Below are 14,173 nucleotides of genomic sequence, written 5' to 3'. Positions count from 1 at the left end.
TACATATTTAACGTTAATCTGAAATTTACAGAATATAAGGCCCACTTTAGACTCACAAGACAGTGGAGTCAGATGTACAGCGATAAATAAATATATAAATAAACTTATTTGCTACTGAAAATATGTACATAGAAACACATCGATCAATATTCGTGAGGGAACACGTAGATCCTCTTTACCTGACCACTGTGGTGTTTTGTTCTGTCTAGGAAATAACATCAGAAACAACTGTAGTTTTCTTTAATAGGGCTGACCTTTTCAGTCAGGAAAAGTTATTTGATAAAAATTGCTTTAGTAATTTATGTTCTTTTCGATATACTGAGTTGCGATCAGCATTTTTTAGTTAGTATAAAACATAAATAGTTCTTTGCTTTCTGATATCTGGCCCCTCTTATAGTAGCACACCCAGTGTAAAAAATGTCCATGTCGCCATGGAAAAATTGCATGGTGTCGCAAAAACAAAGCAAAATAATAAAAATAAAGACTAAGAGCCGCGAAAGCAGTAAATTCATTACCATAACCCATAACATGACTGAGCGTGGCGAATATATGTTAATTCCCGATGATAGTAGATGCCAACACCGTGCTCCCAGTTTTTAGTGGCACAACATGAGAGACGCAACTTTTGCCACGCCACAAAAAGTTTAGCTTCGTTCCACTTCCTTGTGACACTTTCCTAGGACCACTGCTCCCTGGTGGCAATATTCCGAAACACGAGCATTCCGTCGCATTTATCGTGCAGTAACTGCTGCTTTACTTCATCTTCCATTCAACTTCGGCTTCTAAAACTACAACAACAGCACTCTACCTTTGATTTTCCGCAGCAGTGTGTGTGTGTGTGTATGTGTGTGTGTAAACCTTTTACATATCTCACGAAGGAATAAATAAACAAACTTCATATATGTAACCAAAAAACCAAGTCGTATCAACTTCGTAATTTGTCACCCCAAGCATTGTATAAATTGTGGATTATATGCACGATATATCTCCAGAGTGTGATGTAGCAGCTGTTAAACTAAGACTTAATTATCCAAAATTCCTGTATCAATGAATACAGTAAGATTCTTGGAAAAATGGCGTGTCTGCAGATGATATTTACATGGCAGCTGTTGGTTATTTTGCCACTGCAGACAACATTTTCATGTCTGAGTGTTATTACTTTTATAAATGTATTTATTTCCCTTGATTTATCCCTGTGCGATATTTATTTTCGGATCGGACATTTGGGTTTCGTATTCCTTGTATTTAAGCCCATAACCTGCACCATAACATTCATACCCGCCCATATAATTTCAGTTGACGCCATACTGAAAGCTGTGCAACTACACAGAATCTATGGCGCACTGTGTGAACAGTAGCTCACTATGCCACCACAGCAGGCCATTGACTATGGCGCCACATTATATGCGTGTCTGAACCCGGTTTTACATTTAAACCTTTCTTCCGGAGAAATATTATCACTGACGTCCATCCCCCCCCCCCCCCCCCCCACTTCCGGTGAGGGTCTGTGTGAAAGACACGATTTGAAATGCATTGGAATGTTTTGACTGTCTATTCTGTCCCATTTTGTTCCTCTGACATCGTGTTTACATGGGGCTCCCAAAACCGAATTTAGTAAACCCATTCCCCAATGCCTCTTCTCGGTGGTCAGGTAAACATTTCAAAGTCGATTTTGGAAATCCGCTTCTGGTTTTCGCTCCTATGTAAACGCGACTGGTTTTGAAACTTGATTGGACTGACTGGTTTAATAAATTTTCTGCTTATATGGACGGAATGCCGTTTCGCACACTTTAGGATAAGAAGAAATATTAGACTGGAGCTGTTTACTCCTCGTCTAATTGAAAATAAATATCGATTGCGATGACTAAATCACAAACTGTGACTGCTGTTTTTCGGGCTCCATATTTAGCTGGAATAGGAAATCCGCTTCAGGCCTTCACATGTATTAAACGCAACAGCGAAAACCGGGTTCCGAAATTTTGTTTTCGTCTTTCGGAAGATGTGTCACATGTAAACGTAGTGACTGACATCGCACTTTTGCCACTGTAACACAACAAACCGTATCAAAAATGACGCCTTCAGGAGAGATGTTTATAATGTTGTGTATCGCTGGACTTCATATTTTTGTAATGCGCCAGTATAAACACCTAAACTATTTAAAATCACGATTGCTCGTTAGAAGATTCCGAGGCAGATTTATACAGTTTAAAATTTGTAGCTATATTTGAGCCACAGAAACATTAAGGTGGTTTTCGACTTAAGCCTACACGACGGGGAGTGTTAATGTCAAATGTTGGTACACCGTGCAGCAATGCAAGCAAAAGGCACTGATTGAGTTGTAAACAAAAACAAACCGAATGACAGTTGTTGCGTGATGTAGGAAATTGCGGCAATGAATCTCAATTGCTTTCATTGCGTGCTGGTTTCTGAGAATACCCCAGTCTCTGTTTAATAACTTGGCGCTTGTTGGATACTTCATCATTAGCATTACTGAACACAGAGGCCGTATTTGAATGATACAGTGAAGAACACACCATTGGTAGCCTTTTTATTTTGCCATGGCATTGTCAAACCTCACATTACTTAGTCAGATTGCTGGCTATGTAATCGCTTTAATACTGTCAGTGTGTATGACTGTGCCGTTGAGCATGCACCAGGATGAATTTAGGTACATATTGCATTTGTCTTTTCCTGTTGGAATACCCATGTAAAAGGAAATATACTATTTTTTTGTTTTTGATTTGTTTAGAGGGCATTGCCTGTTGTTTTCCACTGGGATTTGGCAAGAGGACGACGGACAGTTCAGTGTAGATTGGGCCTCGCAGGCATATTGTAATTACGGCATTTTCGTTGGTGTGACGCTGTTTGTGACTTCAGCTATTCAGATTTATCGGCTGTCGATGTTCATGTACAAGGGAATCGACAGGTAAGCTGTACGAAATTTAACGTTTATTTTACTGCCAATATACACGTGAAACTCACACTTGTACCACTTGAGTAAGAGGTAAAGAACACTAAGAACTTGATCATCACAGTTGATCAAATAATGATGAAGTAGCTCGACACAAAATGAAGAAATAGGGAAAATAGTTCATTAATTTTCATAGATGCCAATGTCATTGTGCAGAAACTGCTCATTTTATTTGCGGAAGGAAATTACAATTGCCCGTTGTAGGGCACCCTAGATTAGATTATATTCGATTCAATTTTCCTTCCATAGACTCAAAAACGAGATAATTCTTGTGGGCGTGGAACAAGTCAGAAAGTATAACATAAAAAACATAAAACATTTGAATATAACAACACTACCCTGATCACTTGCCAGGAGATTGTCAAAATAGGTGAATACACTACAGTTATCTGAAGCTGCTAATATTTACAGAATTAATACAGTGCCGGAATGAAACATAGTTATGCTCTTTTAATAAATTTATCATTCATAAAATAATGATTGTTGTAACCAAGTGCTGTCAGAACTGAAATCTACGACATTTTTATTAAGCTGGTTTAACAGTCCGTGTTAAGACATTCATCAGTAGAGTAGGGGGAGCTGGCTATCAAAAAGTTGGTAAAACTACAAAAGCTCCCAGGGAAATCTTAAGATGGTGAACCAGTTAAATTGTGAATCAATGTTTCATATGATTTTTTAATATTAAAACATGTGGCTGGGGAGGTGGATGAGTGAAGATAATTACCTGTTTTTACTGTCAAAAGTAATTACACATTTGCTGTTAATCGTACGTGCATAGGTGCTGCCAACATCTGCACCTGAGTGGCCCATTGTAAACTTTCAAACTCTGTTTAAACTGTGCATTATCTAAAACCAAGTTTTTAATGATTGCTGCCAATTTATTGAAAATGTGTGTTCTTGAATATTGGTCCCCTCTTTGGGCCAAGGTAAGTGACTTTAGGTCCTCATGTAGATTGTTCTCATTCCTAGTATCAATACTATATATTGAGTTATTGGTTGGAAATGAGATATATAACTTGCAACAAATTTCGTTGAAGAACAAATTTACTGAGGAGCAGTGGTGAGAATACCAAGTTCCTTGAACAGGTTTCTAAATGGTATTTGTGAATTTACGCAACAAATGATTCCTATTACAAGCTGTTGCACACTAAAAACGTTTGCTCGGTTTAATGAGTTACGCCGTAATATGATGCCCTTTCCAAATGAGTTTATTAGCATGTTGTAATCCCAGAAATTTATTACTGTCAACCTCTTCAATCTGCATATAGTGGATCTTTACAAAGTTTAATGATAGTAAATTAGATTCAAACCATCCCTTAACAACAGTGAAAATTTGATGAGCAACCATTTCTAAATCTGTACTTGACTTGTTACTTATTGCAATGTTTGTACCATCTGTGAACAAATCAAACTTAGCATGTGGAAATGTAACATTCAAGAGGTCACCAATGCACTGAAGAAAAAAGCAATAGACTCAAGGTGGAACCTTGAGGAACACCACATGTAATTAATTCACAATCAGAAGTGTGACTGCTTACTGTTAGGTAAGACTCAAACCATTTTGCAGCACTGCCGGTGACACCATAACATTCTAATTTACTTAAGAGAATGCTGTGATTCACACAGTCAGAGGCTTTTGACAGGTCACAGAAAATGCTAGCAGCCTCTAATTTGTTATCTAATGAATTAAATATGTTCTCACTGTACATATAAATAGTTTTCTCTATATTGGAAGCCTTAGGGAAACCAAACTGTGACTTGGACAATATATTATATGCAGTCACATGCTTAAGGAGTCACTTGAACACAACCTTTTCAAATATTTTTGAAAAAGCCAGCAAAAGTGAAATTGGTCGATAGTTTGATGGTATCTCGTTATCCCCCATCCTGTAAAAATGCTCGACTTCAGCATATTTTAGACAGGCTGGAAATGTTCTGCTGATAAGAGATTGATTACACAAATAACTTAAGATAGAACTCAACTCACATAAGCATTCTTTGATTAATTTTATTGACATGTTATCATAACCACTAGAATACTTAATAGATTTTAAGGATTTTATGATGGATTCTGCTTCTCTGGGAGACGTGAGTGTCACTTCCATTTTACTGACGTTATTTGTAAAGACTGGTCTCAACTCCATTGCCCTGTTTACTGAACCTGATATCCCCAATCTGTCAGTAACAGAAACAAAGTACTTGGGTAAGAGGTTTGCAACACTACATGCACTTGTTATCAGTGCCTCATTTATTTTTAGAGCTATCTATTGCTCTTTGCTTTTGGCCACACCTGTCCCTGTCTTCACTAAATTCAATAAAATTTTTATTTTGTTGCCTGATGTAATTATCATTTTCTCATAATAAAGTTGCTTAGATTTCTGGATTACTTGCTTCGGTATTTTCTGAAACAGTTTCAGAAAATCAAGAATAATCTTCTTCTGAAAGAGTCTGATGTGAAAATAGTCTCAAATAACTACACAATTTGATCAGCAAAGAATAGGCGCATAGAGATGTTTTCAAAGCACCTGACAAATGTACATTATTTAGATGGGGCATTAATGAAACTATAAAATATATATAAATCAAATTGTGGTGCTCTTGGTCATGTAAATTACATTTTGTACATATGCCAGCAAAGTAATCTTGCTTCCAGGTTTGGCTATATGTATGATAGCCAACACAGTATATAGAGAAGTATGTAGAAAACATTTTCCAGCACAAATTCATAGTAAGGTCTGATAATTACTATAGAATTTAAAAATATGATGATATATGAAGATCAGTAGAGTCTACAGATACAGATACCAGACCTGTGAGATAGATTTATTTATTTATATACTTGTTCCATAGATCTGTACATGTGAGCAAGTCACTCAGATGTGGAACGTGTCAATATACATAATAAAATACATAGAATAAAGACATTGTTATAGTATTAATAACAGTGCACAGAAGTCATACTTATTAGCTTAAAAACTAGTCAACATAAATGTAAAGATAGCAGTTTCATATTTAGGGCATTATTGCATTTATTTTAACCTTGAACAGTAATCAAAACTTCCCACTTTGGGTTTAAAAGTGACCCAAAAATGGAAATGAGAAAAATAGGAATTTTTACATTAGGGCATTATTACATTAGTTTAACAGTAAACAGTGTCAAAAAATTTAAAAACATCTTTCCAATCTGGGTTTTACTTATTTCTCTGAAAGAATTCCTCTAGTGAATAAAGTGAGGTCTCAAGTAAATAATTTTTCAAGCTACGTTTAAATACTGATGTACTACTCCTTATACTTTTGATGCTGTTGGGTAGGGAATTGAAAATTTTCGTTCCAGCGTACTTTACCCCTTTCTGAATAAGTGTCAAGTTCTTTAACTCACAGTGGAAATCCTCTTTTCTTCTGGTGTTATGTTCATGATGTAGGCAATTCCTTTCATACAGAGTGGGGTTATTTATTATGAAGCACATCAGTGAATATGTGTACTGAGATGTTGCTGTCAGTATTTCAAGTCGTTTAAAAAGATTTCGACATGAGGTTCGTGGGGGTACACCACAAATGATTCTTATTGCTCTTTTTTGTGCTGTGAGGGTTTTCTTTGTGGCAGGTGTATTGCCCCAGAAGATGATGCCATAACACATGACTGAATGAAAATAGCCAAAGTAAGCTGACTTTGAGATGGTAATGTCATTGAAGCGTGACAAAATTGGTAAAGCAAATGTTGCCGACGTCAGCCGTTTTAGTGCTTGTAGAACGTGATGTTCCCAGTTCAGCCTACTGTCCACATATACGCCTAGGAAGTACACTTGCTTTATCATCTGATCATTCTGTGTGATAACTATTTCTTTTGGGTTTTTGTGGGTTGTCTGGAACTGGATAAAATTGGTTTTTTTCAGGTTTATTGAAAGGGAGTTAATACTAAACCAACCCAGAACTTCTTTAAGGATATCATTGACCTCGGATTCTAAGTCAGTAGTTGACACATTATCCACCACAATGCTCGTATCATCAGCGAACATTGTAAATTTACACTGCTTATTGATGGATAAAGGCAGGTCATTAACATATATGAGGAACAGCAAGGGCCCAAGCACTGATCCCTGTGGCACTCCATGCTGCACAATTCCCCACTCAGTCCACTATATATTGTGATACACTATCTGAAACATCTAGAATAATCTTCTGCTTCCTATTTTCGAGGTATGATTTTAACCACTTCCCTACAGGTCCTGTAATTCCATAATGACAGGCCTTCTTGAAGAGTATCTGGTGATCTACACAGTCGAACACCTTTGATAGGTCGCGTAAGACACCAATTGGCAGCCTCTTGCTGTTTATAGACTCTAGAACATCATTTGTGAATGAGAAAATTGCGTTATCTATTGAAACTCCCTTTTGAAAACCAAACTGCTGACTGTTAATGATGTTCAGGGCACCAAGCTGTGCCACAATCCTGTTGTACAGAGCTTTTTCCAGGACTTTTGAAAATGTTGTTAATAGAGAGATAGGGCGATAGTTTGACACATTTGTAGCATCCCCTGCTTTGTACAGGGGCCTGACAACAGAGTATTTCATTCTGTCTGGAAACACTCCTTGTTGCATGGATGTGTTGCAGATGTGAGACAAAACTTCGGCCACTTCACTACATAAAGCCTTCAACAGCTTGCTTGAAATATCGTCGATACCAGCAGAATGTTTATTTTTCAAAGACTGTATGATTTTTTTTATTTCATTGGCAGTAATGGGAAGCACACTTATTTGACTGAAAGGTTCTGGAAAATTATTTTTCATTATACAGGCAGCTTTATCTACAGAACCATGGCAACCTATCTGTGTTGGGACAGTTAAAAAATGTTGTTTAAAGATTTCAGCAATTTCCTCACTATTAGTTATCTCTGAGTTGTCAACAATTAAAACAATATTTTTGTCTTTGGTGTAGTTTACAGTCCCTGTTTCTCTCTTTATCACATTCCAGATTGTTTTAATTTTATTTTCAGAATTAGTAATTTCAGATGCTATACACATACTTTTAGAGTTTTTGATTACTTTGGCAAGAATTTTACAGTAGAGTTTATAATGTTTTAGCTGAGCAGGGTTGTTAGAATTCTTTGATGCTATGTAGAGTTGTCTTTTTCTCTGACAGGAAGCTATGATGCCCTTAGTGAGCCATGGTTTTTTTGCAGACCTAGCAGGTTGGACTCTGTATGACTTCTTTGGAAATACACTTTCAAAGGTACCTGCTATCTCATTTGTGAATAAATTGTATTTTGAATTAGCAGTTTCTGCTAGATAAACAGGTGTCCAGTCAGTATGCTGAAGACATGATCTGAACGTTTGAATAGCTTCCTCACTTATTTTCCTTACTGTTTTCCATCTAAGTGAGGTGTCACTCAGAGGAATTCCCAAGTTGTTGAAAGTAACTCGTTGTCCGTCATGGTCAGACAGACCATTTATAACCATTTCAATATTAATATGGTTGACTTTACTCTGATCAACAAAAACGTCATGAATGAGAGTAATGGAAGAGGTTGTGGTTCTGGTGGGCGAGCTAACCACGGTAACAAGGTTGTACGTGCCCATGAGATTTTCAAACTCCACCTTGCAGGGAGAATTAACCAAGAAATCTATGTTAAAATCCCCAACAACTACCATGCCCATATTTTTTCTACTTAAGTACAACAAAAGAGTATCTAATTGTTTAACAAACACTTTAAAATTATCAGATGGTGCCCTGTAAACTGCCACAACTGTTAATCTGGAGACAGTGTCTGGCACCTCTATAGCACATACTTCAAAATGTAGCTCAAATCAGAATCTTTGTACATCTATTGCCGTGAACAAGACGTTGTTTTTTACATATACAACTACTCCTCCTTTGTCCATATAGTTCCTGCGAAGATGATGGTATTATGGCACATGAATGATATTACGTCATGTAATGTCATGTGTGCACAATAAAAGAGAGAACAGTACATTGGCAGTCTTTCTTTTGCATCTAAATTACTTTTTGGTGTATAGGTTGTGGTGACAGTGTGATTTGTAGGGCAGCCTGAGGTCTAGTTCAGACTGAAATGTCACGTTTTGGTTCAGAGTTGACAGAGCAGTATCAGAGGATTCAGTTAACCTAAATTTTATCTGCCATTGCTGAGATACAGATTCAGACCACTACATACCAACAAATACCATCATCCCTAGTTTCTTCAGCAAGACTATGTGATAAATTATTCAAATGCCTTGGATAAATTGAGGAAAACTTCAGATACTGTTTTTTTTTTTTATCCAAAGGCTGCTCAATCAATCCAGTTAAACCTTCAATTGTTGTCTTTTGATTTCCCTTTTTGGTGTCCATGTTGTGGTGGAGTTATTACATTGTTTTCTAAGACCCAATTAGCCTGTTGAGGATGATCATTTCTAATAGGGTCATTCCATGTCAGTTCAACCAGGGGCTCCAGCTCATAGTCTCAAATTTGACTGAAATTCAGTACACTAATTCTACCATGTATGGAACACTCATGTACAAAGTATTAGTTTCCCCTGCCAATTAGTTCCAGAATTATGACTTGTGAAAGATGGTGGTGTGACCCAGAAATTGCGACCCGCTTCTGGCAATCTATCTTCAGACCCAACTTCAGGTCTTAATAACTTTGAAACTATTCCACACAGTCCAGTGAAACTTTTACAACCCAGTAACATCCATTTAGAGAACACACTCTATGAATCAAAACACCAACAACTTATTTCTGAGGGAAAATAAAAAATTCCAAAATGTGATTAAAAAAATGTAATACGTTAAAAGGTACATATTGTAGGTGCCCTCTATGTCAAATTTAATTCACTCAAAAAGGGTATAAATTTTTTTTGTGGTAAACTTAATGTGGCCTAAACACACACAAAACTCATCATGCCCATATCAGTCACAGAAACCGAGTTACATGCACAAAAAAATACAAAAATTTGAAAAATTACCTGGAAAATATCGGTTTTCGAAGTGTGGTAGCACAAAAGGGACAAGCGGTATCCAAGCCAAATTTCACACACTGCATAAGTAGACCATAATGATACATATCACAAAATTTCAGCATGTTATTGCAAGACATTTGTGTGCAATTGAAGTTGACAGATGTATTCGGTGATGTGGCCATTGTTCCACAACAGTTTTGTAAAACCATATCGTAAACTGTTCTGCCTCTTCTTATCCTCTCCCACAACTGTTTAATCACTAAGTAACAACATATAGACAAATTAACACAAGCTATAATTAATGTTTACTGCACCTTAACTGCTAAAAACCAGTTGATTGTGCTTCGAACAGAAGTTCTCCCACACTTTAGCTACTGTACTCTGTACATTGAGTGGCAAATTGTACTGTCTTCCTGATACTGTGGTAGGAACTGGAACTGTCATAAGAATATACTCAAAAGGCATCCAACACCTGTCTGCCAAACGTGGCCAATGAAATGATCTTGCTGGTCCTGCTGGTGCCATGAAGTTCACAAATACATCACCTTCTGCTTCACAGTACTCTGCAACACATCCTAAGTACCATTTGTCATCATAAACAGCAATAACGTAGCAACCTGGTTCTATGTTGCTACTTTTGCTTCTGAATCCTGAGTCAGACACACTGTGAAGACACACGTTGTGCATGAACCTATAGTTATAACTGAACAGTCTGCTCATCTGCTCATTGTTAGAGTCTGCTGGAGAGAAGGGATGATGGCTCCTTGCGCCTGCAATAGTTTTAATGTGTTCTAGTCTGCTTTTTAGCAACTCTTCGACTTATTTCACCTCATCTTTCAAAACATAGAATGATTGTATGCCAGCGATATTTTTCTGTAACCAGGTAAATAATTGAAGAGGTGTTAGAATGTGACCTTCTGTAGGGTGCTGCAAACTATCTTGTGATGCCATGCGCTTAATGGTAACACCAATACCATAACATACATTTTTACCATGACTTGTTGCGAAAAAATTCCAATCTGCGTGAATCTGAAAATCATGGTAATGATGCATACATTTTTGATATTTTTACAATTTTTGTACTGACTAGCTGCCCCATCACTGAAATATTTTGCAAAATGTAGGAGAGGCAGCTTGTTTTTTCACATATGCCATGACAGTGCGAATGTAGACATGAACTGCAGTGGCATCGTGAATTAAACAGTCTCTAAAAATGCAGAGGTTCATGACAGACACATCACCCAATTCACCTGTATAGTAAATCGCAAATGGCTGCAGAGTTGCTTGACTGTTGTCCCATCGATATCCTTGGATGGCATCTTGAACTATAAATGCATAATTTTCAGAAAAGCCTAATATTAATATAATTTCATCTTGTTTCAAATTATCCTTACAAAACTGGAGATGAGCTGACTGTGCTGTTGCTGTGAAGCTGTGTGTGGTCAGTTTGTCTGTTTTTGACAGCAGATTTCAACAAAATCTTCTACTGTACCTTGCTTTGTTTCAAGACTTGTGCGATCCATGTGTGTCCATTGCTTATAAGAAACAAGTTCATCGTCATGCATAAGGAGTTCACCATACAGTTTGTTATTCATGTGTTCTGTAAGATTTGCTTTACCAGGACACTTTTCACACCTGTGTATCATGCAATGGTAGGAACTGATGTCACACACTAGCAGCTTCATTGCACCTTTGTAATCCAGACCAGAATCAAAATATCCACGGATGAACTGCCGGTCTACAGTGTCCAACGGGCCCATTGGACACTGTAGACCGGCAGTTCACCCGTGGATATTTTAATTATCAAATATGCCGGGAGAAAATTTTGATGGGTCTCACATACACAAACATTGTGTGTGCCCCTTGCACTTACAGGCACAACACATTTTGGCTGAAGATTGAAAAAAGGTGATAAACCTACTTCGGTATTAGAATACTTTTCCTTGAATTCTACATATAGTTCTGATATGATGAATAGCAACAGTCTTTTTTGCATCTGTACACGTACATTTCCCATTTTCACCGTTACATAGTCTTTTTTTTTTTTTTTTTTTTTTTTTTGGGCATTATTCGGCTGTAGTCATTATTTTCATAAAACTCCAACACTAGCACCTTTATTTCTGAACTCAATTGCTCACTCTGAACCTGCTGAAGTTGTGGAAGCACTCTTTGGGTTCCTTTTATTTTCCTAGCTTGCTTTACCATATATGTAGAAACATTGAATTCCTTTGCAGTAGTCAATAGACCAGCTGGAAGGTGCGAGGGTAAGAATAGCTACCTTTTTTCTGGCATGTGGATATGGAACATTTTTCTTTCAAATCATGCACAATTTTGTCCAAATCAGAGCATTTCTGGCATGATTTCTGTTCCTTTGGAGCTGATAGTTCTTCCTCTTCCACCATTAGTGTGGCAGCTAATTTGTGTTTTAATTCCATTTGGGCTTCTTGTGGTTTTCTTCTGCCATAGCTGGGCCTGTCTCTTTTCCCAACTTTGTGTGTCTTCATGGGAGACAAACCAAGAGCAGTCACTGAAGTATTTAATTGCTCGTCCACTGTGGTTGTAGGTGGCTGATACTCTTAGTCACTGTCATGTAAATTATCAGAATATTCTTCATTTTTTAGCAGTGTAACACACCTGGAACATAGCTTTTGCCCTAGTTTCATGTTAAGTCCCATGCACTGATTCACTTTCAATACTGATTTTATATCAAGTTCTTTGAGGCTGCACTTCACTGTCTTCTTATGAATCCAAAATGGATCAAAATAACTTCTGTGTAGGAAAGAAGACTTATCCAGAAAAACTTTCATATGATGATAACAAACACTAAAGTTTCCTGGAACTGTACTTCTTTTGCCCATAGGGTGTATCCTGGATCTCCATAGCAACAAATCTTGGTCCGATTCATCCAGATAATACAGTACGAAGCGAATGCCACATTTTGTTCCATATGTTGTTTTATGACATTCAGATGCTTGTGTTCTACCAATACTGCAAGTTGTTTGAACAAAAGCACCACTAGTACACTCTTCTGCCTCCATACTGACTTTCCACAACAATACTGACCAGTCTGAACTAGAATCTTAAAAACATGAGTAACCTGTAATTTTTGCTTGTTTCCTTTGTTGTTCCTGCCTAACAATGACTCATTCTGTTCCTGAAAACTGCCATTGTTTAACTTTCTGTTGTGTAATGGTTCCCAACAATTGCTGCAGCTTTATCTGAAACAAGCTGTCTGCATAATCACTATCACTTGCTAAATCGTGTTAAAAGAAGTGTAACCAAATACATCTCTGTCAACTTTTATTGTACACAAATACCTTGCAAGAACAAGTTGAAATTTTGCCACATATTATATTATGGTCTACTTATGCAGTGTTTGAAATTTGGCTTGGATATCACTTCTTCCTTTTGAGCTACCACACTTAGAAAATCGGTGTTTTTCAGGTAATTTTTCAAATTTTTGTATTTTCGTGTGCATGTAACTCAGTTTTTGTGACTGATATGGGCATGATGAGTTTTGTGTGTGTTTAGGCCACATTAAGCTTACCACAAAAAATTTATACCCTTTTTGAGTGAATTAAATTTGGCATACAGGGCACCTACCATATGTACCTTTTAACGTATTACATTTTTTTAATCACATTTTGGAATTTTTTATTTTCCCTCAGAAATAAGTTGTTGGTGTTTTGATTCATAGAGTGTGTTCTCTAAATGGATGTTACTGGGTTGTAAAAATTTCACTGGACTGTGTGGAATAGTTTCAAAGTTATTAAGACCTGAAGTTGGGTCTGAAGATATATTGCCAGATGTGGGTTGCAATTTCAAGGTCACGCCACCTTTTTTCACAAGCCATAATTCTGGAACTAATTGACAGGGGAACTTAAAATTTTGTACATGAGTGTTCCAGACTTGGTAGCATTGGTGTGCCAAATTTCAGCCAAATCTGAGACTATCAGCTGGAACATTTTCTCAAATTGCTTGAATTGACGTGGAATGACCCAATATTTTCCAAAAACCTGATAGTAGATATTGGTCTATAATTATTAGTGTAGTTATTATTTTCTTTTTTGCACACAGACATTACATTGATTAATTGAAGCTGATACGGAAAAACAGTCTCTCAGAATAACATTGTCCAATAACGTCACCTGCTTGATTAGATAGTTTGTCATTACATCATGGCCAGCAGACTTACTTCCTTTCAGCTCTTTTACAACCTATATATGCTCCTCTTCTGTTACTTGT

The 14,173-nt window shown here is 37.0% G+C and overlaps 1 protein-coding gene across 2 annotated transcripts in view; it reads left to right on the top strand.

Annotated features, from left to right (window-relative positions):
* The first annotated feature begins 2,307 nt into the window (after positions 1 to 2,307).
* LOC126481695 (transmembrane protein 179) overlaps positions 2,308 to 14,173 on the top strand; it is a 57,882-nt gene continuing 46,016 nt past the window's right edge. For both annotated transcript variants that reach the window (XM_050105644.1, XM_050105643.1), the window contains exons 1-2: positions 2,308 to 2,668; positions 2,750 to 2,926. In XM_050105644.1, the coding sequence (XP_049961601.1) occupies positions 2,559 to 2,668; positions 2,750 to 2,926 (287 nt within the window). In that variant the 5' untranslated portion in view covers positions 2,308 to 2,558. The remainder of the gene's footprint in view (positions 2,669 to 2,749; positions 2,927 to 14,173) is intronic.

This window comes from Schistocerca serialis, chromosome 5 (assembly GCF_023864345.2).
Source record: "Schistocerca serialis cubense isolate TAMUIC-IGC-003099 chromosome 5, iqSchSeri2.2, whole genome shotgun sequence".
NCBI lineage: Eukaryota > Metazoa > Arthropoda > Insecta > Orthoptera > Acrididae > Schistocerca > Schistocerca serialis.
The sequence above is the reverse complement of the archived record's forward strand: the minus strand, read 5'-3'. Positions and strand labels throughout refer to the sequence as shown.